Source organism: Phymastichus coffea, unplaced genomic scaffold, assembly GCF_024137745.1.
Source record: "Phymastichus coffea isolate CEN01 unplaced genomic scaffold, Cenicafe_Pcof_1.1 PCOF00117, whole genome shotgun sequence".
NCBI lineage: Eukaryota > Metazoa > Arthropoda > Insecta > Hymenoptera > Eulophidae > Phymastichus > Phymastichus coffea.
Genome location: NW_026706928.1, coordinates 317,623 through 331,516, shown reverse-complemented (window position 1 = coordinate 331,516; position 13,894 = coordinate 317,623). Strand labels below are relative to the sequence as shown.

The 13,894-nt window shown below is 35.4% G+C and overlaps 5 protein-coding genes across 11 annotated transcripts; 1 reads left to right on the top strand and 4 right to left on the bottom strand.

The window, feature by feature from the left end:
* Window positions 1-404: 404 nt before the first annotated feature.
* Window positions 405-2,209, bottom strand: LOC131670901 (ras-related protein Rab-24-like). Its single transcript, XM_058946894.1, has 4 exons — window positions 1,897-2,209; window positions 1,524-1,612; window positions 1,190-1,464; window positions 405-543 (listed from the first exon to the last, which is right to left on the bottom strand). The coding sequence occupies exons 1-4, from the start codon at window positions 2,008-2,010 to the stop codon at window positions 425-427; spliced, it is 597 nt and encodes a 198-aa protein (XP_058802877.1). The 5' UTR covers window positions 2,011-2,209; the 3' UTR covers window positions 405-424.
* A 57-nt stretch (window positions 2,210-2,266) lies between these two features.
* On the top strand, window positions 2,267-5,309 carry LOC131670898 (flap endonuclease GEN). 3 transcript variants are annotated; one of them, XM_058946882.1, is made up of 8 exons: window positions 2,267-2,447; window positions 2,531-2,691; window positions 2,768-3,044; window positions 3,131-3,417; window positions 3,487-3,651; window positions 3,724-3,889; window positions 3,952-4,246; window positions 4,528-5,309. In XM_058946882.1, exons 2-8 carry the CDS (start codon window positions 2,534-2,536, stop codon window positions 5,307-5,309), a joined length of 2,130 nt encoding a protein of 709 aa, XP_058802865.1. In that variant the 5' UTR covers window positions 2,267-2,447; window positions 2,531-2,533. The 3 variants fall into 3 exon arrangements, with proteins under 3 accessions (XP_058802865.1, XP_058802867.1, XP_058802866.1); XM_058946884.1 differs by having other exon boundaries at window positions 2,276-2,345; XM_058946883.1 differs by lacking the exon at window positions 2,267-2,447 and having other exon boundaries at window positions 2,496-2,691.
* On the bottom strand, window positions 3,949-7,514 carry LOC131670900 (ras-related protein Rab-24-like). Of its 5 annotated transcripts, none has more exons than XR_009302487.1 (7): window positions 7,357-7,514; window positions 6,717-6,919; window positions 6,555-6,643; window positions 6,037-6,308; window positions 5,376-5,517; window positions 4,188-4,341; window positions 3,949-4,090 (listed from the first exon to the last, which is right to left on the bottom strand). XR_009302487.1 is itself a non-coding variant. In XM_058946890.1 (6 exons), the coding sequence occupies exons 2-5, from the start codon at window positions 6,831-6,833 to the stop codon at window positions 5,384-5,386; spliced, it is 612 nt and encodes a 203-aa protein (XP_058802873.1). In that variant the 5' UTR covers window positions 6,834-6,919; window positions 7,357-7,514; the 3' UTR covers window positions 3,953-4,090; window positions 5,376-5,383. The 5 variants fall into 5 exon arrangements, 3 of the variants coding, with proteins under 3 accessions (XP_058802873.1, XP_058802876.1, XP_058802872.1); XR_009302488.1 differs by having other exon boundaries at window positions 4,188-4,237; XM_058946890.1 differs by lacking the exon at window positions 4,188-4,341 and having other exon boundaries at window positions 3,953-4,090.
* On the bottom strand, window positions 6,927-8,013 carry LOC131670871 (uncharacterized). The gene is made up of 3 exons (XM_058946847.1): window positions 7,711-8,013; window positions 7,357-7,503; window positions 6,927-7,264 (listed from the first exon to the last, which is right to left on the bottom strand). The coding sequence occupies exons 1-3, from the start codon at window positions 8,011-8,013 to the stop codon at window positions 7,121-7,123; spliced, it is 594 nt and encodes a 197-aa protein (XP_058802830.1). The 3' UTR covers window positions 6,927-7,120.
* A 914-nt stretch (window positions 8,014-8,927) lies between these two features.
* On the bottom strand, window positions 8,928-12,319 carry LOC131670903 (myrosinase 1-like). The gene is made up of 8 exons (XM_058946896.1): window positions 12,209-12,319; window positions 11,902-12,008; window positions 11,701-11,834; window positions 11,305-11,638; window positions 10,875-11,217; window positions 10,656-10,803; window positions 10,349-10,593; window positions 8,928-10,262 (listed from the first exon to the last, which is right to left on the bottom strand). Exons 1-8 carry the CDS (start codon window positions 12,265-12,267, stop codon window positions 10,049-10,051), a joined length of 1,584 nt encoding a protein of 527 aa, XP_058802879.1. The 5' UTR covers window positions 12,268-12,319; the 3' UTR covers window positions 8,928-10,048.
* Between the last annotated feature and the right edge of the window lie 1,575 nt (window positions 12,320-13,894).

Below are 13,894 nucleotides of genomic sequence, written 5' to 3'. Positions count from 1 at the left end.
TATATTTTAATTTGTTTCTATTTAATATAAATTGTATTTGTGGTATACCAAAAATAGTACCATTTCGTAATTCCAAAAATAGATTGCTTTTTTCTCAACAAGTGATCCGTCAACAAATGTATAAAAATCGCAAATGTTAAACGTTCAACCTCACAATATACAGAATAATTACTTTTTGATCAAATCCAAAGGATTTCTTGCTTAACTAACTTTCTCATTTTTTTACGAACATTACCGTAAAACGAGAGCGCAAAATTTAATAATATTACTTATTTACTTATTCTAATCATTACAACTTCAACTAAATTTTCATTAGCAATATTCAATTGTACTTCACTTTCTGTACATAATACAAAAGTGAGTTCCTTATTCAGTTGTTTCTGTAAATGCTATACAATAAAACTTGGCCAGCATTTGCTTCTCATCATAACGGACAACACCGAGAAATTTTCTTATTGTTTTCAAGTGTTATAAAATCTCCTAGATTTTTTGCATTTAGAGGGTTCGATATGAAATCCTCAGCGACTGTATTGAAAATTTCAGCTGTAAAAGAATATATGCTGCCTTTAATACTATTTTAAATCAGATTTATAATGATTGTAAATGTGTGATTATTCATAAATCTTTATAGATATATTTTTATTTAAATTTAGACAATGACAACTGTCTTTCTAGATAATGCTCAACTCAAGTACAATGGAATATTACATATTAGTTATCTATAGCATGCTGGGAGTCAAATCAGCACTTAAGTTTGTAATAATGTAGTAAACCTATTCATGAATTAAACACTTCATTTTTGTACTATGCATATCTGCTGACCTCACAGAACAAAACTAACCTACTTAAGTTACAGAGAGACGTATTAAAAGTGCTGATTAAAGTTTAACTTAGCTATAGTGTTATAGTATAACACTTGGGATTCAAATAACCCATTGTTTCATGATGTAATAATTTCGTACAACAATGAACTACTCAAGTTCCATGTATTGTAATATATTAATAAATAACTAATTTTATGAAAATTGACAGTCAAACTAAGTTCGATATTTGAAAAACTATATAATGTAATAGCAATGCTCTATTTTTGTTGAATGTTTAATAATCAAATTTAATGTCAAATGTAATTGCTTTTCCAATAAAACTTTAATTTTTAATCAACTTGAATTTTGATTAAATAAACACTCACCAACATTTTCTCCAGTTTTACTTGATGTCAGAAAGAGCTGTGATTGTACTCCATTGGCATACCTCTCAACCACCTCTAAATTAGGATTAGCATCTGTACCATTGTCCAGCAAATCCTTTTTTGTCGCACATAAGTACATTTTACAATTTTCTTCAACACTTCTGAGCTCGGTCATCCAAAATTTTGCTCTTTTGAATGTCTCTGGATCAGTCATATCAAAACAAATTAATGCTGCAGCTGCACCTCTATAGTACCCTTTAGTCATTGCTTGATACCTAAAACAAAGAGATACGTGATACTCACATCTCTACATTCAGCAATAAAATTGTCATACCTTTCACTTCCTGCCGTATCCCAGATACCAAGAACTAACTTTTTGTTGCCAACTTGAATTTCTTTTGATGCAAAGGCTGATCCTATTGTCTGGAATGTAAAAGGAATCATTCGATTAAACAAATACTAATTACAGAGCATATTCACTTAAAATGTCTTTCACCCATTGTATATAATAATTGTTTTGCATAAATAGATACTTTTTTCTGTCATCAATGACCTCTAGAAAAGGGTAATTCTATTTTTGCAGTTTTTATAAACTGATAAAAATCTTGAAACTTCGTCGGGCACACAAGGAAAAAATTTTAAAGGAAACAACAGATAACAATGGAAACTCCATAAGAACAAACTGGACGTAAACAAAGGATACTAACGTTTTGGTAAGCAAGATTCTCGTTAAACCTGTCGTTGACAAATCGTTGCATCAAGCTAGTTTTGCCAACAGCCTCATGGCCTAGCAATACTACCTTCACGTCCACGTGGCTCATCTTGGTCTTGTATTTTATTTAATGCAAATACATTACAACTTTACTATTTACAACGCCCATGTATCATATTCGTACAAAACAAAGCAATTGAAAACAGTTGAACGACTTGAATGCATGCACAGATATTCTGTCACTGACGCTTTAATGGACAGTATAGGCTGACGTGACGTCTTTATGACGTCCCAGTTCTGACGCCGTAAGCGTTACTGCGTCGAATCTCATTTACGCAGTCCATGAAGACTCTCCATGACGCAGTCTCTACAGTGACAAAATCTATTACTATTGGTGACGACTGAAGCGACATCTGTAAACTATGTGTTCCTACGAACTAAAATGTAGCTATTTGAATTTACAGAACAACCGTTTTGTTTTGATTTTTTATTTGTTTGCTGACAAGTATTTTCCAGCAAGTTTTGTTTTTTAATGTGATTGTGCATGTAATACTTTAAAATTTATATATTATCGCAGAGTATTTGAGAGTATTATTATGGTTCGAAAGTAAATTATATTTTTTATTCAGAAAATGGGAGTGAAAGACTTGTGGAACATACTGTCACCTGTCAGTGAGAGGAAACCCTTATTTGAATTACAAGGCAAAGCTATCGCAATAGATCTTAGTTGCTGGGTTGTGGATAGCCAGAATATTACAGACAATGCAACTCAGCCAAAAATGTATCTGCGGTTAGTATTTCTTTTCCTATACTTATCAGCATTAGCATTTCAAAATTTTGATATAAAATTTGTTTGTTTTTTTCAGAAATCTATTTTTTCGAACATCATACTTGCTTTTACATGACATATTTCCTATTTTTGTTTTGGAGGGAGAAGCTCCAACCTTAAAGCACAGAACCATAGCAAAGAGGAATGAAATTCGCCATGGTGGTGAAGAAAAAAAGAAGTCAAAGAAAGGCGTTAGATCACATTTTAATCATGTTTTAAAAGAATGTGAGGAAATGCTCAGATACATGGGTATTGCATGCATCAAGGGCTATGGAGAAGCCGAAGCTATGTGTGCTTATTTGAATGCAGATGGGGTGAGACAAATTTATTTTGAAAAATATGACATTATTATTTGTTACTACAAGTAAGAAATATACATGCATTAAGTTTCCACATTTAGCTAGTTGATGGATGTATTAGCCAGGACAGTGACTGTTTTCTGTATGGAGCCAAGACTGTATACAGAAATTTCTGTACCAGCACACAGGGAAATAGGACTACAAGTGGTGGATCAATAGATGAGTACTCTATGAGTAAGATTAGAGATATTTTCAATCTTAGCAGGAACAAAATGATTGCTTTAGCATTATTGTGTGGTTGTGATTATGATGAAGGATTAAATGGAGTTGGAAAAGAAGCTGCTCTAAAGTTATTTAAGGTTATTGATGGTGATGATATTCTTGACAGGTAAAAAAAGTTATTCTTATAAAAAAGTATATCTTCCAATTTTTCAAGTGCATGTTATTGCTTTCATAGGATGAAGGAATGGCGAACTAATAGCTCTAAATACAGAAAGATGGAAATAGAATTGTCGAATCCTAATATTTGCACCAATTGCGGACATTCTGGTAAAATGAGATCACATACTAGGATTGGTTGTGCTGATTGTGGCACAAGTGTGAAATGTAGTGATAGTTATAAGTAAACAATTTAATTATTGAATGCAGTAGAGCTTTTAGGATTCAAAACAATTAAATTTGTTTTTTATTTTAGGGAAAAGCGAACTTTAATAGCTAATGAATTGGCCATAAGAAAAAAAGCTTTACAGGTAGAGAACTTTCCAAGTCAAGAACTTATAGATGAATTTCTACAACGCAAAGGGTCAATCCCCACTAAATTAGATCTGCAGTGGAAAAAACCAGAGATTGTTCAGTTTATTGTAAGTAAAATTTGAATATGATATAAATTCATCACTTTTAATGATATCAACTATAATTACAGGGGTTCATGGAGCGCAAAGTACAATGGGAAGCATCTTACACATTTGCCAAAATCTTTCCACTCATGACTCGATGGCAGCTTCTGAATTTGATTGAATTTCCAATAGAGCAAAGGCTTACAAAATCAGGAGTTTTTGTACCTGAAAAAATTAAGAAAATAAGGAATATCCGAAGTGTGGCAAGTTATGAGATTTTATGGCTTGACAGGGACAATATTTTAAAAGGTTTGATACTCACACCACCTGAGTGTAATAAAGAGAATGACGAAGAATATCCAGATGCTCTGTCTGAATTAGGTTCGTTATTTTTAGAATTTAATTTCTATCACTTCATAAATTTGTTCTATGAATTTCTGAGGCAGATGTAGTATGATTGAGTTGTGTTTGCTACTCTAAATATTTTAAAAATATTTTGAACAGTTAAAATTAGCCAGAAAAAGTTTGTTTATTTATAAAAATCTGTTTATTAAATAATACTAAATATTATCATAAAATAAAATCCAAAATGACTATTTCCTAGTTATAATTTTTTATAATTTTATAAACAAAAAATTATAATGTTTATAATACATTTTTAGCGACAATCGAACCACAAGAAATTGTAACCAAGTGCTATCCACAAATAGTAGAAAATTTTAAGGCTCTACGTTATCCAAAAAAGAAAAAAACAACACGTAGCCGCAAGAAAAAAGTCATCGACGAGAATGGCGAAGAGGTTCAAGTTGAGAAGAAGAAACCTGAGCGAAAGAAACGAGCAAAGAGCAAAATCGAATTGACGAATAATCGAAAGATCGTCGATTTCGTGGTGACTAATCCTCCTCTAACTTTAGAAGAGTCATTCAGCAGTATAACAATAACGCCAAAACGACAAAAAAAGGATGAAAGTATGAAGATTAAGAAAGGACCGCAATTTGACAGAGTCATGACTATCGAAAAGATGGATACAATTTTGAATGGTTCGCTCGAAAGAATGTTCAACGAGTTAACTCCGGAAGACTTCCCAAGTGACGTGGAAGATTCAATGGAAATGTCGTTAATCATCGACAATATCATCAATAGAAGAACACCTTGCAAAGAAATATCCATTGATTATCAAGAGATAAAACAAAATTCGTCGAAAACACCGCAAGTTTTCACGGATTATCGTACAACTGACACAGCCATCTTTCCAAAAACAGCGTGCAAAGAAGAAGCAGATGAATTCAACTTACTCGATGACACTTATGTTCCTCTAGATAAACGCGTGTATAAGCCGCAGAAACGACACAGTAGTGTGTTTTCCACTCCAAAACTGAATAACAGTGACGACGACAAATTAAGCTTTGGTATTGAAAGTCTTCTCAATGGGACGGACGATTGAAAGGCATGTGTTGATTTTTTTTACTCGATATATAAAAGAAAAGAAAATAGTACAAAAATTATATACATTTGAGATCAACGTTTAGAGCAGCAATTTTTCGTTCTTTGCCGCCAGCGACGAGTATTTGATGGAAGTCTTATCGTATTTCGACGAGGAGTATCACGGTACTCGGAAATACAGTCATCTAATACCTCGTTGAATAGGGTTTCTGAAACAAAATGATACGTAAATGATTTGATAAGAATTGTTACATTTAAGATTAGTATTCATTTTTACTTGGAAGTGTTTGGTTTTTTTTAAATGTCATAAAAGGATAATTCCTGTATGGATAAAAAGTCATAGATATATTTTAATACTTTTGGCATGGAGTTAAATGTTGAACAAAACAATATCATTTTATCGTTTTTGTAATGAATCCGTTGGATTTAGCACTTGTAAAAGGAGAACGTCCAATAATAAACGTGAGTTTCATTCAAGAAGTGCTGCCGTGCAAAAAAATATTTTAACAAAATTGTATCACAAGCAAAAAATGTAATTATTCTTAAGTTCGATAATGAAATTATTCCTAGCTCTGAACATATATAACGATACGCCCAACAATGAATTGGATAAATTTATTAGCAAATGCAAACAGAAATAAGTGACATATCTTATTTAAAAATAAAATTATTTTATACAGTTCCACAATAAGACTTTTTTCCGTTCGGTAAACAATTCGCAAACTTACCAACGTTTTCGCCAGTTTTACTCGAAGTCAAGAAGAACTTGAGTCCGTTGATCCTGGCATAATCTTGCGCAAGACTGAGTTTTGGATTAGCTTCGAATTGCTGAAGTAAATCACTTTTAGTGGCGCACATGAATATACGGCAGTTCTCCTCGACTTGACGTACCTCGTTGATCCAGTAATTGAGTTTCCGGAAGGTATTCTCGAGGGTCACATCATAGCATACTATCGCTGCTGTTGCATTACGATAGTACAGTTTGCAGACCGACTGGTACCTGTGAATGCATGTCTTATTATTATTACGATAGGCAATTTACATACTGAAAAATGCATGTTCAATATTAAAATTGTTATGCATATATAAAAAAAAAGCTAACGAATATTATCATCAAATTTCAACACGATCGCATTTCTCACTCAAATCTGCGTGTCATGAAATCGAACTTTGATTACAAAATATGAATCAGCGATAAGTTTTTGTTTTATCGAGAATGCAATATAGAGCAAAAATAAAACCACACCTTTCCTCGCCACTCGTGTCCCAGACACCCATCTGATATTCTTTGCCGTCGATGTCAAAAATCTTCGACTCGAATGCCGCACCGATCGTCTGTATCGGATCGAAACATCAGAACAATCACTGGAAAAACAAGATAGAGAAAAAGATTGGAGAAAGCACTCACCGCTTGTTCACCAATATTATACTGATTGAGGAAGTATCTTTTCATGAGGCTAGTTTTGCCGGTCATACGATCGCCGAGCAGCACAACCTTCATGTATTCCCGCTGCAAGCTCGTCATATTGACGTTACATCACGATCAATAACGACGACGCCATGCGATCGCTTTTATCAATCCATGACCATCGAGTGATCAGCTGCAACTGACTATAACACTGGCGGTCAGCCATGTCGCTGCCGTTCGCGCGACGGAGGTGGGGATTTTACGGACACAGTGAAAATGTACAGACGTTAGCTTTTAATTTACGCGCGCGCAGAAATTTCAGCGATCCATCGTCAATTTTTACAAACGCTTTTATTTCCTGCTTTGTACATTGCATATGAAGCTCGACGATGGAGGCGCCGATCTTACACACACGCCTCAACGTAGTCAATCGCGTTCAAAAGCAATGCCGCGTCAGCTTTTCGCTTCTCTTGCCTCGCCTTGTCAATGTTACAGTCGCACCGTTTGCGCCTCTCCAGGCACTCGGTCAATTGCTTAATCTTGCTCTGCTGGATGGTGCCGAAAGATTTACCGACGGTTCACCAATGACTCATCAATGCTCGCGGATTAAAGTGTAGTGCGCAGCTAATTAATCGCTCACCTTAAGCCGGCATTGTTCGCGAACCTCCATATCGAGCTCCTGTCTCCAGACTACCTCCTCGGTGCTGATTGTATCGGTTGCGTTGGAGGCTCGTTTCTCGTCGTATTGTTCCTTGATTTGACGCATCTCGCCTCGCAGCTCGTCGATCTGCGCGCGAATGCCAATTGCTTTCAATTAGTTAATTGTTGCAATATGCTACCATCGTCTTATATACGGTAGCACTGATTATTTTTATGTTATTTTTTTTTCTCAATTGGTCATCGCGCGATGATACAGCACGCCAAGAAGTTAATTTTGCAACGAGGTATTGCGACGCGCGATACGTCAAGACAAACGCAGACTGCGCAACAAAACCTCTTTGTTAGCCTGGCAGAGCATCTCCTCCTGCTTGGACAATTTATGACTGAATTCCCTCAAGGCAGTCATGAGGTTGCCGACCCCGGCTCGCTGCGTCCTCACGATTTCGAGTGCTTGCTCCGCTTGGCTCATCGTTGTCTGCAATTCCATCGCCGAGATGCACACACGCGTCTCATTCATGTTGACTCCATTGCCATCTTTCGCGCGCTTCCGGCGGCATTTTATGTCGCGATAGAGCTTCGTCAGCTCACTCACTTCCGCGCACGTGCACTGTTGCTTTGGACACTTGTGGATCGACATTGTTTCGATGGCTTTTTGATTTCTTTTTTTTTATGGTTAAGGTTAAAAATTTCAATATGTTTATTGACTATCAATTTTTTTAACGATGAATTTGGTTTCCGACGCGACATTCGAGAAATTTCACGTAATTGCAAAAAATAGCAAGAACGCGGATGTCATATTTTGAAAGGAAAAGATATTGGTTTTAACGGAAGAATGTAATGTAAAGTTATACGAGTACGTAATGGAAAACACAGGCACACAACAACAAAATAACGTTGAAGAAATATCTTTCCACGAAGTTGGTCTGAGAAACGGTCTGTACAAAAAACGACATACATATAATATACTCATGAATCCAAAACCGTAATCAGTTTAATCCCAGCACGTCAGGTTCAAGGGCCGTAGTATGTCAAATACAGTAAAAAATCGTTAAAAGGAAATAGAATAGATAACAAATTACAAAAATGTTTTGATGCATTGGTAGTAAATCAAATATGTACTAGGTACTTCGCATAAGTATTAGTGATTGCATAACGATAATATCTTGATGAACGATCCATTTGTCTGTAATGTAACTTATAAATCTGAAATTTTGTATGATAACGTACTTTCAGTAACAAAACCAACAACCTAGAAATGGAAACTGCTCTACGAGAACCTATAGAAATCAACAAGTCAGTTGTAAAGAGGGAATGGAAGTTAGTGAAAGATCAGATGAAGAAAGCGCAGTAAAAGTGCCTGTGTAATCGATATCGGTTCTTACAGAAAGTTTAGTTCGAGTATTTTTAATGAAAATTAATTGGAGTATTTCCCTAATTTGGTTCCTATTGCCAACAAAAAATGATGTGATCGATATCGGATTAGCAGTGACATATTGCGAGCATGAATCATCGTATAAATTGAAATGTCTTGTATGAAATTATAAGATTTTATTCGATTTTTTCAAAAGCATGTACAGTTTTATATTTCCGAAGCACAGAGGTTTTTTTTCTTGAAAACCCAGTGGTATGTACGAAGTGACGATTGATGTTGTTATATTGTTTTTCCAGTTCATTCAACAGATTGTGATGATACTTGGTACCATCTTAACTAATGACGTTTGAATATTGGGTTGGTAAAATTCTTGATTAGCTGAATGAAAATCGATAAAAATTTATCTAAGGAGGTAAATTTAGTTAATCTTCGCGTGATCTAATAAATTTAACTATTGTACGTGCCAACCCTCATTCGTTTATTAATCTCTTTATAACGAGGTCTTCTTTGTACTTATGATACGAATTACATGCAATATCGCCATTAGATTTACCAGTGATACGATGGGGTTATATGTGAGTGAAATGATCCCATAGATTTTCTCCTTTGTATACGAACTATTTTTTAGCATAAAAAGAATTGAAAAGTTAAGCCAATTACAACTGAAGTATAATGAATTGGCGTTCTATTTGACAAGAAAAAACGGAACCGGTTTGGAATCCAGGAAAGAATGTTAATTAACGTTAATCTTTTCTATTGACAAAGCTGATACAATCATAAATATGCATTGAAACATATAATTTATAAAAATTAAACAATTTGAAGTAAGATGGGTCGTAAATATATATCCAAACACATAGGATTTTAAGGTTTTGCCGTGGTATACTTTCTATAACAATGATATCGGTCAATTTCGAAATAACTATGAGAAAAATTTCCGCATATTGTCGAGGTAAGGAAAAATGGTAATGATATTATCATTAAGACAAGAAAGAGGAGGAGTCAAGAGCGTGACCGTTGTCGAGGCAATCCGATGAGAGACTAACGTAATTGTTGAACCGCACGCGATAACCTACATTCAAATTTTGCTCAAGTGACATTGACGTAGACTTCAAATAACTCTTATCTTCTGAAGAACTACAGTTCTTCGGTTGGTCAATTGTGAGAAAGTTCTTTTTTTTCTTCTTCCGATGGGAAGATTCATTCGAAAGATATGCTTGCATGCTAAACAACTGGAAAAATTCTTGTCCGCTGTACGCAAATTGCACAATTGGAACTGTTAACGACGACACAATTCTCGTTAGTGTCCTCTGTACCAAATCGTTGTATGCTTAGGAGTGTGCCCATGCCATTCGAGATTAGGGACTGCTCCCGCAGGTACAATGCCCAAGTAAGGGTCGATCGGCAACAGTTTTCTCGCTTTGATGACCTCTTTCAGCCATTTTGCCGATTGTTTGGCTGTCCTCGTTCTCTCCGGACTGGTAAAGTTTACTTGGTACAAGCCGAACTTTATACTAAAAACAAAAGAAAGCACAATGAAAATTAGAAAATTCGAAGAAATTATTGTAGGTTTGCAGGCGAAGCAAAGTGGAATACGCACTTGTAGCCTTCGCTCCATTCGAAATTGTCCAGCAAGCTCCAGATCGCGTAACCGTGAACGTTGCAACCGTCCTTGTAAATGCTATCCAACATTGCTTGCATATACTTACTCAAGTACACGAGGCGCACGTTGTCTTCCACTGTTTTACCGTCATCGGCTGCGCCATTTTCCGTCACGTACACTTTGGGATTGTCGTATTCGTTTTTCAGCCTCTTCAGGGCATTTGCAAATCCTTCGGGAACGATCTAATTATAGAAATAACCTGTCATCGAGATATTGTCGACCGAATATTCGTTTTCAAACGTACCTTCAGCCAGTCGAATGCTGTATCTTCCCAATTAGGATCGTAACTGGCGCTAAGACCATCATCCGATGGTGTTTGATCTCCATCGAGTGTTTCTGGCTCGACGAGCATGGAAGTGTAGTGGTTCAGTCCCAGGAAATCGGCCGAACCTCTGAAATAGTAGACAGTGGGATAAGACACGAGAATGTTTGTTGATAAGTAACGGATAACTGCAATTATTACTTGATTTCAGCAATCCATTCTTCAGACAATACAGGCAGTCTTGATCTTGGCAATCCTTCGAGTTTGCTAATATTACCAACTGTATCGATAATCAGTTGTGGCCAGTTGCCATTTTTCGAGAAAATCGGATGCGCATAGATGCCGAATTGAACCTGGAATCCTTTTTCAGCAGAGAAATCATCGCCTTTGTTCTTGGGAAAGAAATTTCTCAGTTCGAGCGTTATCCCAACTTCCCCATTGTGCGTGGGCTTATAATCCTTGTTATAGAGATGATAGACCCGAGCGTGCGCTTTCAAAACGTTTGTATTGCAAAGGTATCCAGCGCCGTTTCCAAGCTGATAACCTTTAACGCATCAAGTGATTTCGTATCGATGACGTTGGCGAAGCGAATGGCCGACGATCAATCGCCAAAGCGCGATCAACCACATACCGGGTGCGTGCAATCCAAAGACGTAAGAATATCTGCAGATAGCGTTAGGCTCGTTGATGGTGATCCAGTGCTTGACCCGATGCGCGAACTTGTCGAACACGACTTTGGCGTAATCCGTGTAAAGGTCGACCATGATGTCGTTCGTCCAGCCGCCCATGAATTGGAATTTTTGCGGATGATCCCAGTGATAGATCGTTACCATTGGTGTTATATTACGCTTCTCCAGTTCGTCCAGCACATCATTGTAATATTTGACGCCGGCGTCGCTCACGTAATTCGAGTAACCATTCGGTAAGATTCTCGCCCAGCTGAGCGAAAATCGATAGAAGTCCAACTGTAAAGTTGGGGGGAAGATTGGTTTTACGATTGAAAAAATATCGATCATTCTTTGCTCACCCCAATGTCTTGTATCAACTGGGCGTCCTCTTTGTACTTGTGGTAAGAGTCGCAAGCAATGTCGCCGGTTCCTCTATCGGAGATGCGCTCAGTACGATTGTGAGTGTAGAAGTCCCATGAATTTTCTCCTTTGTCTAAAATCCAAATTCCATGTAATATTATAAAATTGTTCGCCTCGATTTCTACTGCTATGAAAATTACCATTGGCATTCCATCCTCCCTCAATTTGATAAGAAGACGTTGCCGCTCCGATCATGAAGCCGGGAGGGAGATCAGTTTTGCGTTCGTCGTCGTCCCCATTGACTAAGCTGATACCACCATGAGCATAAAATAAATTCAGAATTTTTTATTCAAATAACTTCGTTGTTTATAAAAGTTGAATTTCTACATAGAGATTAATATTTTATAAAGTTAACCGATCACGAGGGCACAATCATTCGAATAGATCTTTCCCACCAACTATATTTATAGATATAGATAATAGGAAAAAATAACGATATAAATTCACCTGAATACGAGTAAAATACTCGTTAGAAAAATTGTCCGCAGGAATTTTTTCGATGCCATTCCGCCTAATAAATTGGCAGATACCGACACTGACTTATCGAGTTGCTGTGGTCGTTTCCTATAAAGAAAATAATATTTTTGATGTATTTAACTGTTATCAGGCTTGTATATAAAAACAATTGTGATGCTATGGGTAAATTCAAATGATCATCTTTGCCATAATCATCCTGGATCAAGTACTAATTTCTAAAATGTTGTACTCCACTGGAATATAATTATAATTTTATTATTTCGGTCTGCGCGATATTTAAGATTACTCAAGCTACTCAGTGGGTAGATCAATTGCAGGCAGAGTAAAAATTGAGTTTGCAATATAAGCTCTAGAATGTAATTATGAATAGCTTGTTTATTATCATTCTACATAGAATGAATTTTATTGCCTTTGTGGATTTCAAAGTTTACAATTATAATTTATAAATATAAGAGATCGATAAAGATTATTCAACTTTTTTTACTACGTTAATCACACCTATATCAGTCTTTGAAAAGCGACTCTTTGAAATATTGATGTTGTAATTTTCTCGATCAACACGGTGCACAAATAATTTAACTTTCTTCAAAATAAACAGAGCCGATAAAACGACAAGGGATGAGTAATTTGTGATGAAAGAAAATGCAACTGACTTAAAATTTTCCCTAATAAATGTTAAAATTAAATTTTTTTAATCAAACTTATGTGATTTTTTGTAATTATACTTTTGAAAACTTAAATATCAACAAAAAATAAGCACATTTTTTTAGAATTACATTGTACATTGATTTGATTGCATTACTTAGGTGATTTGAATGAATAAATACAGATTTAGTATTATGAGAAATTTCTAGAACAGTTTACTAAAATAATTTGTAACAATGAAACTATCTAAATTATGAAATTCAGTAATGGTTTCTTAAAAGTATGTAAGTAGTAACGAAGAATCATCATAGTTAAAGGACAAAGTCAATCAACTGCAAATGTCACGCTGAGTTCGCTACTTATTTAAAAGCAATTAAAATTCTTTTCAATACAAATATATTTAAGCCTACTTACGAATTTGAAATTTCTATAAAGTCTCAAGTTGACTTCAGCAACTATTCGGTTGGGCGGATTATGGTCCATTTATAGACAGATATCTGACTGATATAAGATGTTTATAAAATGTACATAATGATGATCTTTAAAATTTGTTTAAAAAGTTCGTCAGTTATCTGTAAGATTATAAGTATATGTATAAGCACGGAAAATTTCGATGAAGCGGAACAGACCGAAGTATAGCAAGAAGCTTAGATTTTAGAAAATTAAAAAAGCTTTAAGTTTTATAATACTTGTCCTGATTGACTGTATTTTCTTTTCGGTTAAATTCGTCATTAAGTTTTTTAATTCTACTTCAAGGTGTATAACATTAAATGACTTATTTTTCATTTCAATACATTCATTAGGAACTGTTTTGATAGATAAACCCTAAATTTCTGTGACACAGTGTGAGCTGTTGATACTGCTGTGTAGTGATAGACGCATTTATTAGAAATTTCAAAATATTCAACTGTTCACAAAAATATTGGAAGCATAGCCAAAAATCCACAATTTAGAAGGAATAGCACATTACAATACAAGTGCGGGAAAGTAAATTCTTGTCTCGTGTAGCGT

What these genes read in the sequence shown, in the direction of transcription:
- LOC131670901 (XM_058946894.1), bottom strand. Translation starts at nt 2,010, where the DNA reads ATGAGCCACGTGGACGTGAAGGTAGTATTGCTAGGCCATGAGGCTGTT. An exon ending in AGAATCTTGCTTACCAAAAC is followed by an intron (nt 1,613 to 1,896) that starts GTTAGTATCCTT and finishes TTTACATTCCAG; the next exon opens with ACAATAGGATCAGCCTTTGC. An exon ending in TAAAACTGGAGAAAATGTTG is followed by an intron (nt 544 to 1,189) that starts GTGAGTGTTTAT and finishes ATTCTTTTACAG; the next exon opens with CTGAAATTTTCAATACAGTC.
- LOC131670898 (XM_058946882.1), top strand. Translation starts at nt 2,534, where the DNA reads ATGGGAGTGAAAGACTTGTGGAACATACTGTCACCTGTCAGTGAGAGG. An exon ending in AAATGTAGTGATAGTTATAA is followed by an intron (nt 3,652 to 3,723) that starts GTAAACAATTTA and finishes TTTTTATTTTAG; the next exon opens with GGAAAAGCGAACTTTAATAG. An exon ending in CAGAGATTGTTCAGTTTATT is followed by an intron (nt 3,890 to 3,951) that starts GTAAGTAAAATT and finishes CTATAATTACAG; the next exon opens with GGGTTCATGGAGCGCAAAGT.
- LOC131670900 (XM_058946890.1), bottom strand. Translation starts at nt 6,833, where the DNA reads ATGACGAGCTTGCAGCGGGAATACATGAAGGTTGTGCTGCTCGGCGAT. An exon ending in ATAATATTGGTGAACAAGCG is followed by an intron (nt 6,644 to 6,716) that starts GTGAGTGCTTTC and finishes GATCCGATACAG; the next exon opens with ACGATCGGTGCGGCATTCGA. An exon ending in TAAAACTGGCGAAAACGTTG is followed by an intron (nt 5,518 to 6,036) that starts GTAAGTTTGCGA and finishes ATTTTGTTTCAG; the next exon opens with AAACCCTATTCAACGAGGTA.
- LOC131670871 (XM_058946847.1), bottom strand. Translation starts at nt 8,013, where the DNA reads ATGTCGATCCACAAGTGTCCAAAGCAACAGTGCACGTGCGCGGAAGTG. An exon ending in TCTGCCAGGCTAACAAAGAG is followed by an intron (nt 7,504 to 7,710) that starts GTTTTGTTGCGC and finishes ATTCGCGCGCAG; the next exon opens with ATCGACGAGCTGCGAGGCGA. An exon ending in GCGAACAATGCCGGCTTAAG is followed by an intron (nt 7,265 to 7,356) that starts GTGAGCGATTAA and finishes GGCACCATCCAG; the next exon opens with CAGAGCAAGATTAAGCAATT.
- LOC131670903 (XM_058946896.1), bottom strand. Translation starts at nt 12,267, where the DNA reads ATGGCATCGAAAAAATTCCTGCGGACAATTTTTCTAACGAGTATTTTA. An exon ending in GGGAGGATGGAATGCCAATG is followed by an intron (nt 11,835 to 11,901) that starts GTAATTTTCATA and finishes TTTGGATTTTAG; the next exon opens with ACAAAGGAGAAAATTCATGG. An exon ending in GAATGGAGCGAAGGCTACAA is followed by an intron (nt 10,263 to 10,348) that starts GTGCGTATTCCA and finishes TTTTGTTTTTAG; the next exon opens with TATAAAGTTCGGCTTGTACC.